We start from the raw sequence: 14,815 nt of genomic DNA, 5'->3' as shown, positions 1-14,815 counted from the left end.
GTATGGCTCTGCTCACCTGATGCACCTGTGCTGGGAGACTGCACAACCTCTAACTACATTTGTATGCCACCTGAGTTCAGCCCTATCTGATACTCTCAGGACGTCCAGCTACTGAGACAAGAATGCAAACATAAGCAGGGTTAACTCTCATTCCCTATCAGTGGCTGAATCAGCTGAAATTTTGAATATAGTCTCATTAAAAGTGTGCCCCTTAACAAGTATTGCTTAAGATCATCCAGAATGTTATAAAATTCTTTACTGGGTAGAGCCTAATTTAGAACAATGCTGCCAGTCATTTTTGCTTAAAGCATTATTTATAATTAGACTTCAGGAATAGAAAACCATAGCAATCACAGGTATTTAATTATAACTCTTCTTACCTTTGACTGGACTGATACCTTTTGGAGTTTCTTCTTTTGGTGGCTTGGCCTCTGAAGTAGAACAACAATAATATTAGGATGCAGTTAAAAAACCACACATATTAAAATTAAGACAAAAATTTCTTTTACAAATAAGTTTTTCTCTTCCTTTGGATAGATACACATACAGAGAGGAGGAAGATATAAACATATATATGTTTATACAACTTATATTTTCTATGTTTGAATGGTATGTTGAATATCTTGAAGGATGGGAAAGTCACATATTCTGCAGTGGAGCCTGAAAGACAGCTTAGGAGTTCCTAGTCCCTCAATTTCTTGTCCTGCCCATTATTTTGTAAAATTCTGCAATTCCCTGTCACTTAACTCTCAGCTAGGCTCTTGACCAATGAACTAAAGCAAAAAACCTGCAAATAAATACATGGTAAATGGTAACCGATGAATCTGAGCAAACCAAAAACACCCTTGTAAAGCAGAGATTTTTTATAGGTAAGTAATAGAAGAAATCCCCCTCAGTGTTTCAGAACTCATCCATAGTAATACTGACATCTAAAAGCATAATGCTAAGTGATGCCAAGGAACACTGAGAAAGAATCTCATGCTCCTCTGCCACCTGCTCAAATGCAAACAATTAGAAACCACCCCAATTTCATTGTCTTCACATAGCATTGATCTAACTATCTGGGATAACCACAAAAAATGTCTGTCTGATCTCCCCACTTATCAACCAGAATAGCTTAAGTACCTATTATAAATTATATGTTATTTTAGAAAAACAACACAGTTGTACTAATGAAGCCAACAAAAATATAAGTTGTATAAATTAAATATATGTTTCAGGACAATATGATACTCTCACAAGTGAGGGATGTTCCATTAGTTGCACAGATTGTGATGGATCATCTCACACTTTTAAAAATATTTCCCACGCAATGCTGCTTCTCATCACCATTTTGTGAAAGGTGGCATAAAGACACTTTAAATGGGAGAGCGATATGAATGAGATGCAGGACATTTTATTGCAGTGGATGGAAAAACAAATACTAGAAAGAATGTGTGAATTTTTCTGAGAAGGTAATGGCACATAACACGATTTAGGCAGTCTTATAAAAACATAAGACTAAGACAATGAATGTAAATTACAGGGATGTAGTATGTACATACAGGTAAGACAAACATGTGACAAGGGTGGCTGAATACCGTTTCAGACAGCTGATAGAATAGATGAAAATGTGCGTGGCATTGAAGAACAAAGACACACATGAAAATGACAAATGGTATTTTCTCCTGAAGCAAATGGTATGAGCACTTTGTGGAAGAATTTGGCAGTGGTCTTCCTCACCTCGCTTTGCATGAAACTTTGCAGGAGCATCCACAGCTTCTTGTGACTCTCCAAGTTCATCCAAATCCCAGTCCTCACTTGAGAGGCTGCTGGCCTGCTCAATCACCTGAGCAGATTCTGATTTCTGGTATTCTTTCTCTCCTATAAAAGGGTCTTTTACTTTCTTGGGAGTGATTGTCTTACCTATGCTTGAGGAGCAAGGAACTTCTCCATTTGCAGGGATTCCCTTGCTAGAGGGTGTTTTGTCTGAAAGCTTTTCCTTCTCTTTTCTGTTGGTAATAGATCTACTTTTTCCAATGCTATATTTAACTGCTGATTTTTCATCTGATGTGCCTTCTGTCACTGGAAGTTCTCTTCCAGAAAGCTTCACTTCTTCCGCAGTCAAAGGAGATTTATTTTCTTCAGTTTTAACTTTGCTCATTTTTTTGAGAGTTGGAGGTTCTTCCCTTTCATCCTGAGTGGTTTGGAGAGCCAATCGAACTTTTTGAGGTTGCTTTTTATCATGATTCCTTGATGGCTGAATAGGAACTTTCTTTACTGACTCAAATCTATCAGCTATTTCATTGCTGACTCCCTTTTCATATTCTCCTATGGAAACTTCACTTTCTGTTCCTTCTCTTGTAATCACAGTATCAAATTCCTTTTCCACAGATAGCTTTTCAGGGGGGGTTGATTGTCTGATTTTGTCTTTTTTTAAGTGGGTGCTGAAAGTAGTTTTGTCTTTCTTCTCTGATGTAATCCTTTTTCCTGTTTTTTCATCATCGAAGAGTGCTTTCTCAATTAGCAATGGTCCTGAATGCTCCTCATAATAAGCTTCAGTGGGTTCTCCTTCTTCTGCAGCATATTTTTCTCCTGATTTCATTTCCACTACTTGCGGCTTAATGGACTGCTTAAAGATTTGGCAAGCTTTTTCTCTGGGAAGCTCCTCACCGTCAGTGGTGTGTTCCAAGTCAACATCATTTTTCAATATTGGTTYGGTCTCCTCAGGCAATTCTAAGGAATCCAGTTTTTCTGAAGTAAGGTCCAGATTCTCATCTTTCTCATTGTTTTGAATAATTTCCGTTTTCTTTACTTCTTTACTAAGAATCTTATCTATAGGAATATCAGCTACTGTGGTACAAGATTTCTCTGTCTGGTGAGTTTTCTTTTCTATGTCATACTCCTTCACGGATTCTCCAAGAGGAACTTCTTCAGATTTCTCTACAGTAAAAACTCCTCTTTCTTCTTCATTTTTAAGCAGAGGTGTTTCAGCTACTCCTTCTTCTGTGATATCCTTTACAAATGAAGCTTTACCATTAAGGGGAAATTCTTCAGGTTGCAATCTGATTTTTGATTTTCTCTCTTTACTTAGAACTCTTTTCTGATCTCTGCATTCATCAGGCTCTCTGGAGATATATTTAGGTACAGAAATTGACTCAACTGCCTCTTCTTTTTCATGCACAGGAATGTTTTCTTTGTGAGGAACACTAGACTTGTCCAGCAATCTCTCAACAATATCTTCCTTATGAATGACTAACTTAGTTTTACCCCCCTTTTCTTCTCTGGAATCTCTTTCCATATGTTCAGATGCTATATAAATCAATTTCAATTCCTCATCAGATGCTGGTGTTTTATCCTTTGCATAAGTGATGTGATCTATTGCAGCTTCTCTTTTCTCATATGTAACGGTAGGAGTCTTTCTTGAATCTATATGTGTCATTTCTAGCTTCTCTCCTTCAGGARCGATCACAAAATATTTAAGATCCTCTTTCTCCTGATCTTCTCCCTCTGGCTTCAGTGTTCCATAAACTGTTTTTGGTGAGAATTTTAGCTCAAGTGGCTCTCCTGCCTGGATGTCCAAAACTGTCTCCTTAGGACTTGCACTCTCTTTAACATGCAAGCGTTTCTCAACTGAAATCCTCTTTAACACAATTGTTTCAATCTCGTCTTCTTCCACTGGGGGCATTTTACCTTTACGCTTTAGTATAGATGGTGCATCAGGCTTTTCTGCAGCTACAAAGGTTTCACATGTAATTTAGAGAGTTAAAATCCATAAGAATAAGCATCAGGAACAATACATTTTAAGACAATATTCCCAGCTATACCTGAAATAAAATGAACATAGAACACTTGTTCCTTCATACAACACAATTTTCAGTACAATCACAAAACAAGAGAAAGATAAGAATTGCACACACAAATAGCACAAAGGACCTAAGTAAACTGCTGTTAGGCTACAGAGCAATGTACCACTAATTTGCCAATTCAAATGCAATCCAGGTTAAAAGTAGCAGAAAATGACGGCTCTCTAATGCCTACATGGCCACCTCTATAAAATGAATTAGTGGTGTCACTGCAGGTCTGGCTACATTACAAAATGCCAAGAGGCATTCATGAGTGGGCTGCTTAAATGTCCAGGATGTGAACTGCACTTTAAGATAAGGCCCTCTGAACAACAGGTGAGCAGCATGTACATCAACTCTACTGTTGAATCTGAAACTCTGAGTGCTTTAGGGGGAAGGGACTCCTCAGGGTTCATTTTTCACAACAGGTCTGACCAGGGTCATAAGTATATCAAATAAAAGTAATAATATTCTAGTTCTTCAATATTATTGCCACTTTTCATCAGCACTTCAAAAACAAATTACAAAGCAGAAAACCACACAAAACAGCATTTTTTAAAGAAATGTGTGTAACCTTCCATTCGTTATACAGAAAATCCAACATGTAGTTCACAAGACATACATCAGGACATGAGGAACACCAAGGAATCAACAGAATACAGATATTTCATAGTAGGACAATAAATGAAGGCACACATTAAACCATCAAGAAACAAGAACACAGATTCAACTGAATGGTATATCACAGAGAAATGAGTTCTTTCAGTTTAGGTGAAAGTATCTAGCACAATGAAGAGGACCTTAACACTTCTTGGAATTAACGATTTATATGAACGTACAGCCCTTAATTCTCCTTTTATCTTGAATGTAATTAGGTATCTCAGAGAGTAAAGCTCTGTGAATAGAATAGAATTAAGATAATACCTGCTTTCTTTCCAACAACAGGGACTGTCACTGGAGCGGTAACAGTGGGTGCTGGTTCTGCTGCAGGTTTTGGAGATTTTAGAGCTGTAGAAAAGAATAACAGTACTCATGTATTTGCTATACTAAATTCTTTTGTTTTAAGTACAATATTCTCTAAAATGTTCTGTAAAGTGTGTGAAACTTCCACTCCTCATAGCACTAAAATTGAGTACATTGTGTAATGTACTTTTAACAGAAATCTCTGAATGGAGAATACAAGATGCACAACAAAGAGTGCACCGCTATTCATGACTAAAGAAGTCTTACCAACTGCAGGTTTAGGTTCAGGCTCAGGAACTGGGATAGCTGCTGGCTTTGGTTCTGGCATTTCAAACACAGCAATAACAAATAGGTTAATCTACATGTTTTATAGTCTCATTGAACATTAAAGTTAGCAGCAGCAATACCCAGAGAGTTAATGGAAGACAGACTTTATTGTTTTATACTTTATTTAGCCAAAAAGCAATAAATTAACTTGAGGTAGACTCTCTTAAAGCAAGACACAATAGAAAAAGATGTATTTTTCAAGCACTGAAGAAATAAAGATGAAAAAGAAGCCCAGAAGAACGTAAAGTGGTTAATCATGACAGAATAGTCATGGATAGACTCAATGATAGTAATGCGTTATTTTAGTACAACTTGACATTCAGTGATGGATATTGTTTAGTTGCAGCAGTAAGGAAAAGAGTCGCCATGCATTTGTACCTTTTGGTGGTTCAGGCACATGTTTCTCCTCCTTTTTTATGACAGGTATCTCAGTTTTCTTCTTAGGAACTTCTGGGACTTTAAAATATTATTTTCATTTTGTAAGATATATTTAAATACCTTGAATCCCCAAATAACCATTATCCCAACATATTTAAAAGTTTTCATTTTCTGTACACATAGTTTCAGATGTTTGCAAGATTTAGGAATATGTATTTTTAAGAGCGAGATTTGAATAAATTAGAAACATTAAATGGACAAAAGGACAAATATTTGCAAGATTTTAACTAAACAAATATTTGGATTAACTAATTATTTCAGTGTAGATATATTTCTATATGTATTACAAAATGTTTGTAAAGTTCTCCTCTATGCACAGTGAAGATGGAGAAACAGAATCACAAAATGCAGAATTCAGATCCAAATGTGGGTGTCAAATTTGGCTTTGCTTTCAGCACAGCTTTAATTCATACAATTAGACTAATGAAAGCTAAATCCGGCTTCCATTCCTTAATTTCACAGAATACTGYTTGAAAGTGGGTTTTGGGGGTTTTTTTTTTTGAGTTATTCTTTATCAGATAGATACAAATGTAATCTAGTACCTTCAGGTTTCTTAATTTTTTCTATTGGTGTAGGTACTGGTTTAACTTCTGGTTTAGGTTCTTTCTCAGGTTTAGGTTCTTCTTCTTCTGGTGTCTTTTTAAGAACTTTAAAAGAAAAGGAATTTCAGCCTTTAGAGCACTAATAAACAAAAGAGTAAGACAGTGAACAAGACAAAATATTACCCAACTAAACACAATAAAGAAGAAATAGGCATCTAAAATATATTGTTTAGTATGAATGGAAGATTTTGTATAACTACTTAAGATATTATTGTGAAAGTATTTTTAATTTCAAAGTCACCCAGAGCAAAAAGAAACTTTAATTAAGAGAAGTTCCTATGAGGGGAAAGATATTTTTAACTATCTACACTAAAAGAAAATTTCTTATTGTAGTACTTTCATGAAAAAGATATGATGGGTACATACTTCTAAGGAATAGTAGAAGTAATTACTATAATAATGAGATTTTTTTCTTAAAAGATCATCAATTTACATGTAACTATGCATCAAGTAGAATATTGTTTAATAAGGACATTTCATATCAAGTTACTTTTAATCTTATCTGCAAATACCCAATATGATATTAAAAATGTTGTAACAAGTTAAATAACATTGCTCCAGTTCTCTTACATTTGCTTTTCAGTACATTTTAGATACTTTTCTTAATGTATCTTATCTGTACATTTACACTGAATGAATACTGGATTCATTCTATGAAGTTTTATTCTGCAGAAAAATGGCTGTATATAACATTTGAACAACTTATATCATTCCCATTTCTTCTTGTGGGATAAAAAGAATATATGTTATATTTAAATGATGAATTACCATAGATAATTATGCATTAATATTACTGTTACTGATAATTTTCAGGGATAAAATGCACAATTCTTGATTAAACTCCTATTGACTTCAGTGAAGGAACAGGACTGAATCTTCCAATGTAATGTTTGGAGAGTTCAAGTTTATATCATGTCTTGTTTTCATTTCACTTATTTTTGTCCTGTCAGATTTCTATCTTAGATAGCTAATGAGACTGTCATCTGAAGAACTGAGTATCTATGTTTTATGTTGTCTGAAATTTGAAGGTCAGCTGCAAGGTATACGGACATGAATGATCCCCTCCCCTCCCCTCCCCCCCCCCGCCATGGTTTTCAAGGAGAATGGGAATTAGTGCTTTCTTTTTTTAAAGCAGTAACTGAGCGTGAAGTGATTTAGAAAGCTCCAGACTTTGTAGGAAAGAATGATTGATGTTCATTAGTACCACTGGATCCCTGGGGTCTGTGAACTACTTCTAAGAAATCCATAAGAGAGAATACAGATGCTACATATGTGATTTTTAACAATGTTTACGCTGTCACTGGAAAATATTTAGGGTTCCAGAAAACTGCCAACTCTAGTATCAGCTTTCCAAAGAACAGCAAAATGGAAGAAAGAGTGTTACAGGGAACCAGATTCTCAGCATCATGCTCCAATTTCACCATAAAGCCTTTGGATCTGATGAATTTTCAGAATGACCCTGCTTCATCATGCAGCTATAAACTCCTTCCCCAGGAAATGGACATCAGGTAGTACTTCATTTATGTAATTTTTTCCACCACACACATAAAGCAGTGCTACTTAGTGAAATGTACTGAACAGTCATAATATATAGGCTTTTAAAACAGAACCAATACCTCTTTTCAAAACAACTTCTTCTTTTGGTGGAGGGGTAACTTCAGGAATTATTCTGCGAGGTTTCTTTACAAGTCCAGGCACTTAAAAGAACATTATTGCAGATTTTATTATGGGTTCATGGCAGTAATAAGAGGTAACCAACAATTAACCACTCCAGACACACAAAGCTGGTCCAGCTGAACATTCAAAGCAAACATAAAACTGCAGAGATTGAAGTTGATAGTTTTAATCCTTTTTCTGTATGTATTTATGCACAGTTGATTTATAGGTCTATGCATAAGAGGAAATTCTCATACAAATCAACAAAAGAGAAGTATGGTCTGACAAAACTATAAAAGTTATGTATTCAAAGAGAGTTATCTCTCTTTTTCCTCTTCCATTACAGGCTTATGCTACCTATTTATCTGAACTGCCAACCTACGATATTCATAAGGATCAAGCCATTTTAATTTCTGAACTTTGAACAGCATTAAGAAGAGATGTTCACTGTGTTGCTTAGCTTGCTTAAGTTTGAGTACATATGAAAAATATAAGGGAGTACATATAAGGTGGTGGCCTATAGTGTAAACTACAAAAGCTTGCTCAATTTATTATTCATCTCCAGCTATGGAAAGTTTTTCTCAGAAAATTAAGTTACATTTTAGACAATAGTAAATTAAATATGTTTGAATAATGTTTTATAAATTAAATATGTTTGAATAATGTTTTATATCTATGGAATATTAAAAAAGCATTTAAACAGTATATTTGTTTATCTTCTATTTCTCCCTAAGCAAAGAACTGAAGTGAGAATCTACACAAGTGACAAAACTCATAAAAGCACTCTTATTCTTACTCTTCTGTGATCATCTGTCTTGCATCTCATGATTTGCATTATGGAAAATTAAGGTGGACATAAATATAAGAACATGAACATATATATCCAAGATTAGAGCCCACTGTTCAGCATAACCTAACAAAAACAGCATTTGATATTTGGGAGCAAATTAAAGAAGCAGAGCAATACAACTCTGGGCTCATAAGAAGCTTGAATGAGGCAAGATGCTTCTATCAGCTAGGTACCTTTAGCAGGTGGAGGTTCCAGTTTCGGAGGCTCAACAGGTTTTGCAGTCACAACTTTCTTTCTTGATTCAGGAGCTTAAAGAAAATAATTTGAATTTTACTACACACATCCTTAGATTCAAAGATGCAAAAAATTGCTCCAAAAAACCCAAACAACTGATTAATATTATTGACATAATAGAAAGACAATAGATATAAAGTTCAGATTCTTGCTAAGTAACTGTTTAGAAGAAGTCAGATGATCTGGAAGAAGAACAGCTGATCTGAAACCCATGTTCGTAGAGTAGCACCAGCAAATTATTGCTGAGGATTCTTTTCATTTGTAAGAATGCATTAAAGATAGAAGAATATGTTAGGGATATAAGAATGTGTTAACTTTGTTAAGACATTTTAAAAATAAATTGATTTTTTCCGTAAGTATTGAAAAGAACCTGTATAAATTAACTTGGCGTAACACTGCTAAAAATTCATAGGGGATTGACCATTAGTAAGGCTCACCATTAGAGTGATAGTAAATTAGGGAAAAAAAAAAGACTAAAAGTGGAATGTTTTAAAGCACGCTTTTCAAGACTCATCATACAATTTAAAAGGATTATATGTTTGAATTTGCACTGTTAATTGTGGCTTCAGATGCTTATACCTTTAAGTAGCTCTTTTGCCAATTTAATATCTTCTGTTGGTGGAGTAGGTGCTGGTGGTTTTCGCTTTTCAGGAATCTTCTTTTCAGGTTCTGGCTCTTTAAATAATATTAGGTAGATTTAGTATAAATTTACTACCACAAAAGACAAATGAAGAGTACAGACATAAGGATGGCTCTTTTTCTATTTCTAAAGAAGTGAATGAAAAAAATCTCATTGATTTAAATGGGAGTATGAAAGGGCCTTAAACTATTGCTTTGTTGCTAGCACAGACAGACATCCACGCTGACATATAAAAAACAGAATTCATTTCCAACACATAATGACAGAAGAGGAAATACACTGAGACCTACAACGTACAGGTGTGGACAATGACAGAACAAGAAAAATATGCATAATAATGAAAGGAAGGTGTCTGGCAGCTTGTAGTTACTTTATATACCTTCAACAGGTAAAGCTTCTTCTACTTCTGCAACTGGAATTTCTTCTGCTTCTTCAGGCTCAATCTCCTTTACGATTTCATATTCTTTAAAGAATATTGACAACTAGTATAAGTTTCCAATGCTAAGATCATTTCACATGAACAATTATACAGATATCACTAAAAAGAAAGCTACTCTAATATACACACACAAATATGCTTAAGATAGGTATTCACTCAGTATCTGTTCATACTCTTATCTTTGCAGTTTATGCAAGCTTTTGAGACTACTTCTCTATTTATATGTATGAATGACTCAAGGTTGTGTGAAGGATAGTGTATTTTTTGTGTGTACAATAAAAGTTAAATAACATTGAATTTGTGGATGATTCATTGCAATTGGAAAGAATAAAAACTGGAATGCTGTCAGTTCATTTAAGATCAAACAGCAAGACTAATAATAGGTTTGAAGAGACTCATATTTAGTGGAAATTGATCATTGTCTTAAAAAGAGAATAATAAAGGATGCTCTTTCTTAAGAATAACCTGAGTAGGAGCATATGTCAGTGGAAAATATTATTTAATTTTGGAAGTGATATTTTGTTTTCATAAATGAAAATATAATAGTAGATACAAGAAACGTAGATTGGTATTGCCTAAAAATAGAAAGTGAACAATTTACAAATGTTTAAATGGAAAAAGAAAGGACAACATCAACATTAAGTCTTATGTTTGCAAGAATATGACAAAGGATTTTCTTAACAATGATATCCATGATGGCATATACCTTCAATTGGTAGTGGTTCAGGTATTATAGGAACAGCAACAGGTATTTTCTCCTCTGGGACAGCTTTCTTGGGCACCTCAGGCACTTTAAAAATATTAGTTCCTTTTATTTGCATGTACATAAACATATGTACGAAACATAAAAAAAGACAAAGACAACTAGCACACAGAATATCACAGTGAATAACATTAGTATCAATAATCATGAAAGAATGTGCTCCAGAGAGTCTTTACCCAAAGTAGTCTAAATACAACTGCCACATTTTATAAACTCAGTTATTAAAAAACCTAGAGAGAAGAACAGAAAAAAATTTTCAAGAGGTGAGAACAAAGTTTTCTTCTCAGGAGGTTCCTCCTGGCAGGATGTACCTTTGGATGGAGGAGGCTCTGCTTCTTTAAATTCTGGCTTTTTAGGTATTGCAAGAGGCACTTTCTCTTCTGGGACAGTCCTCTCAGGTATTTCAGGTGCTTTAAAGATATTAGTTATTTGTTACTTTTGTGAATATTAAGATACATGTATGCACAATACTGAAAAGTGCAATGACCCAAAAGAGTAAGATATTCAAAAGATGAAGACTAAAATTTTCAGTAATAGAATACTCACTCAGATACTTGACTACTGGTTGTATCAGTAAAACAAGGAAAAAAGTAATCAGAAAATACAGAGGAGATCCTTGTCACTGATGTCAAGTACCTTTAGCTGGAGGAACTTCACGTTTTTTAAGGACAGGCACAGGTTCTGGTTTCTTGGGTACAGCCACAGGTTTCTTGGGCACAGCCACAGGCTTCTTGGGCACAGCCACAGGCTTTTGGGGAACAACCACCGGCACCTCCTCTTCTGGCTCTTCCTGCTCAATCATCACCTCAGGCGCTTTAAAGATATTAGTTCCTTTTACCTGACAGGGCTAAAGATGTGCATACAGCAAAATGGCGAACAGCAAACCATAAAAGTAAGCCCTTGAAAGACTACCAGGGAGTCCTCTGCAAACAGCAACTCTTCCCTCATGTGGGCTGTTTCCAGCAAAGAGCCCAAGTGTGGGCTTATGAGAAAGCGTTTGCTGACTAGCCCCGTTCTCTCCCCCATGCACGTACAGGCACGTATAGACAGAGCAGGACCAAATACTGCTCACACACCTCCCAGCTGAATGCGGACAGGGCAAAGAGCATTCAATAGAGCGATAAGCCAGCRGGCAAGGCAGGCTCGCTCAGGACACCCCCGTATACCTGTAGCTGGTGGAGCTTCTGGCTCTCTAGGCACAGGAACCGGTACCTCCTCTTCTGGGACCTCCCTCTCAGGCATCTCAGGCACTTCAAAGATATTGGTGTGTTTCATTTTACTTTGCTGAAAACATGTGCCAAACGTAACAAAAAACAGCGAAACAACACAGACGTCGTACATCACAAAGGCACGTTCAATACCTCACGCACACGTGCGCCACGATTTACCCAGTGTGCACAACCTTGCACGTCTCAAACTCAAAACAGACACAGGCCAAGTGAGGGCAAGACAATGCTTAAGAGAAGAAAATTAAGTATCTCCTTTGTTAAGGTATCCATGGAGAAGGTACCTCTGGGTGCTGGAGGCTCTGGTGCTTCAGGAATGGCCACAGGCATTTTTTCTTCAGGAGCAGCCTTCCAGGGCACCTCAGGCACTTGGAAGATATTAGTAATAGTCAGGTTTATATATTAAACAGGAAGATGCACAACGAAACATGAGACAAGGATGCACTCCAGAAAGTAACTGAACTGGACCAACAGCATCACTCAGCGTCTCCACTCGTGCACACACACATACACACATACAGGGTGATGATGCCCAGTACATCCTGGGAGAAAACTGACGGCTGTGTTTAAATAGGACTCCCAGGTGAGGGTGTGAATTAAGATATCCCCTCTCCCTACGTAGCAGGCTTCCCTCCTTGTGAGGGGACACCACCATCCTCAGCCCTGCTGGAAGCTGGTGGCTCCCCAGGAGCGACCTAAGTCCATGTCTTATCTATCACTGATCTTCACAACACAGCCCTGGGCAGTCATGGAGTGAGGAATAAAAATCCCATCAGCATCATTGCTCTTTCTTTCCTTTTCCATTCCTACTCTTTGTTTAGGATGTTCTCTTTACTGGCTTCTTTTCTTGTCCTCAGAAACTCCCTTCTTCCCTCAGCTTTCCCTTTCTTGTGCCAACTTCCACAGCCCATATGATTCACTGGATTTAATATCCACCCCTTGCTCTTTACGGCCTCTGAAACGATCAGAGTTTGCTTTAAATACTCCATATGCCATCACTTTCTTTCACTGCTCTCATATGTGCATGCCTGAGTTAAAGAAAAGGGCTTTCAGCGTTGGAAGGTTCACGCCTCTTGTGTACACTCACTGAGGCTGTCTACAGAATCATGCGGACACTCACTGTGTCAATTTACATTACAGCTTTGGACGCTACCCTGAAAAACATGCAATCAAGTTTTAAAATTTAAAATGCTAGTGTCTGATCATTCAGAAGACAAAAATTAAGTAGTAAAGTCAAAATATCTTTTGTGTTCTTTAAAACATGCTAGATAATTGAATACCCAGTTCATACACAGCACAAAAAAGTTTCAGGTAATCACAAAGGGACAGGATAACAGACATCAAACATAAGATTTAAGACAGTAAGAAACAGTCATCTTCAGGCTGAGGCTCACGCCAACAAGTACCTCGAGCTGGTGCAGGTTCTGGTTTTTCTGGCACAGCTACAGGTATGCACTCTTCCAGAACAGCTTTCCTGGGCACCTCAGGCACTTCAAAGATATTAGTATATTTTAGTTCTGTGAGGACAACAGATGCACAGGAACTTACAAGACAAACACCAACACACAAACACAGTCTTATCTGAGACAGTGCTGGGGTTACATTCAGTTGTCATTTATACTTTGCTTCAAACGTGTGCAATGACTCGGGTGTCAAATACGTTCATGCAGGAGATGGGAATTCTGCTTTTAGTTGCAATTTTTGAGTCAAGGTGGGAATGTAAAAAGGTATGTCCTCTTTGTAAAACAATTGAGCAAAGACCTGCTTATGGAATCCAAATGTATATGAAAATCATCTGTCATGTGTCATTCATGACTGGTCATTGTAACATCATTTTTGAAGATCCTTTGCTTTACTATTATCACTTCTTTCTATCAATAATTTCAGTTCTATACAACTGTCCATTTTCTGTTTTGCACAGATCCTGTCTTCTTTGTAGATCACTTTGCCTACAGGAATGCATACTTCCTCTATTCTTCTTTGGCCCATACTAAAGGTTCTTTCACGTGCTAATGGGATCATCAGTTGATATATCCAATGTTTTCCTTGGTTCACTGACTCAAACTTTCAGAGGGGTGGAGAACTGATACTGCTGCTGTCATCCATCAGTATGGACTGTTAGAAGATTCAGGGATGCAGCATCATGTACTTTAAACTGAAGACACCTTTTCAGACCTTTCTTCAGAACAAATGGTCATTCTCTTTAAAGTAAGCACTCCTTAAATCTTAAACCATAAACTTTACAAACAGGTCAGCAAACTGCAGATGTTTTTCAAGGAACTGGATCTAGTCATTATGCCAAGTTTCTGGCACCCGACATTGCAGTTTATATTCTTCACTCACATCTCTCAGAGCATCACAAGTAAAGTTAGCTCAATTAAGTCCAGAAGAACACGATGCGTCCTACTTATATGACACTAATAATGATGACATGTACCTTTGGCTGGTGGTAGTTCTGTTTTTTTGAGTACAGCAACAGGCGCTTTCTCTTGTGGGACAGCTTTCTTGGGCACCTCAAGGACTTTAAAGACATTATTTCCTCTTAATTTCACAGTAAAGATAAGTACAAAAGATTATAACACTGATCACAAAATCAAGGAATTTAGATGTTTGTAACACTGTAACATTCCACCTGGGTGTAGTTGGCTAGTCACTCATGCAGTTTCAAGCATGGGGGAGGCTAGGGGTAGCAGACACGTGACAAATGTTACACAAAAGAAGGGATAAAAAAAGATAGTATGAATCAAGACATGAAATAGGAAAGCAGCTTTCCCCAGAAGTTGTACCTTTAGCTTGAGGAGCTTCTGGTTTCTTGGGCACAGCCACAGGCTTCTTGGGCACAGCCACAGGCTT

General features: G+C 36.7%; 1 protein-coding gene across 1 annotated transcript in view; it reads right to left on the bottom strand.

The window, feature by feature from the left end:
• TTN (titin) overlaps window positions 1-14,815 on the bottom strand; it is a gene marked incomplete at its 5' end in the record, with an annotated part of 127,906 nt that overhangs the window by 100,879 nt on the left and 12,212 nt on the right. Inside the window, 14 exons of the mRNA XM_026075142.1 lie at window positions 372-431; window positions 4,749-4,832; window positions 4,975-4,989; window positions 5,055-5,114; window positions 5,493-5,570; window positions 6,095-6,199; window positions 7,771-7,851; window positions 8,834-8,908; window positions 9,474-9,569; window positions 9,914-9,997; window positions 11,048-11,146; window positions 11,373-11,549; window positions 11,813-11,986; window positions 13,369-13,479. Coding sequence (XP_025930927.1) covers window positions 372-431; window positions 4,749-4,832; window positions 4,975-4,989; window positions 5,055-5,114; window positions 5,493-5,570; window positions 6,095-6,199; window positions 7,771-7,851; window positions 8,834-8,908; window positions 9,474-9,569; window positions 9,914-9,997; window positions 11,048-11,146; window positions 11,373-11,549; window positions 11,813-11,986; window positions 13,369-13,479 — 1,299 coding nt within the window. The remainder of the gene's footprint in view (window positions 1-371; window positions 432-4,748; window positions 4,833-4,974; window positions 4,990-5,054; window positions 5,115-5,492; window positions 5,571-6,094; window positions 6,200-7,770; window positions 7,852-8,833; window positions 8,909-9,473; window positions 9,570-9,913; window positions 9,998-11,047; window positions 11,147-11,372; window positions 11,550-11,812; window positions 11,987-13,368; window positions 13,480-14,815) is intronic.

The sequence above is a fragment of the Apteryx rowi genome, unplaced genomic scaffold, assembly GCF_003343035.1.
Source record: "Apteryx rowi isolate R43461 unplaced genomic scaffold, aptRow1 scaffold_110, whole genome shotgun sequence".
Classification (NCBI taxonomy): Eukaryota; Metazoa; Chordata; class Aves; order Apterygiformes; family Apterygidae; genus Apteryx; species Apteryx rowi.
This window is presented reverse-complemented; position numbering and strand designations above follow the sequence as displayed.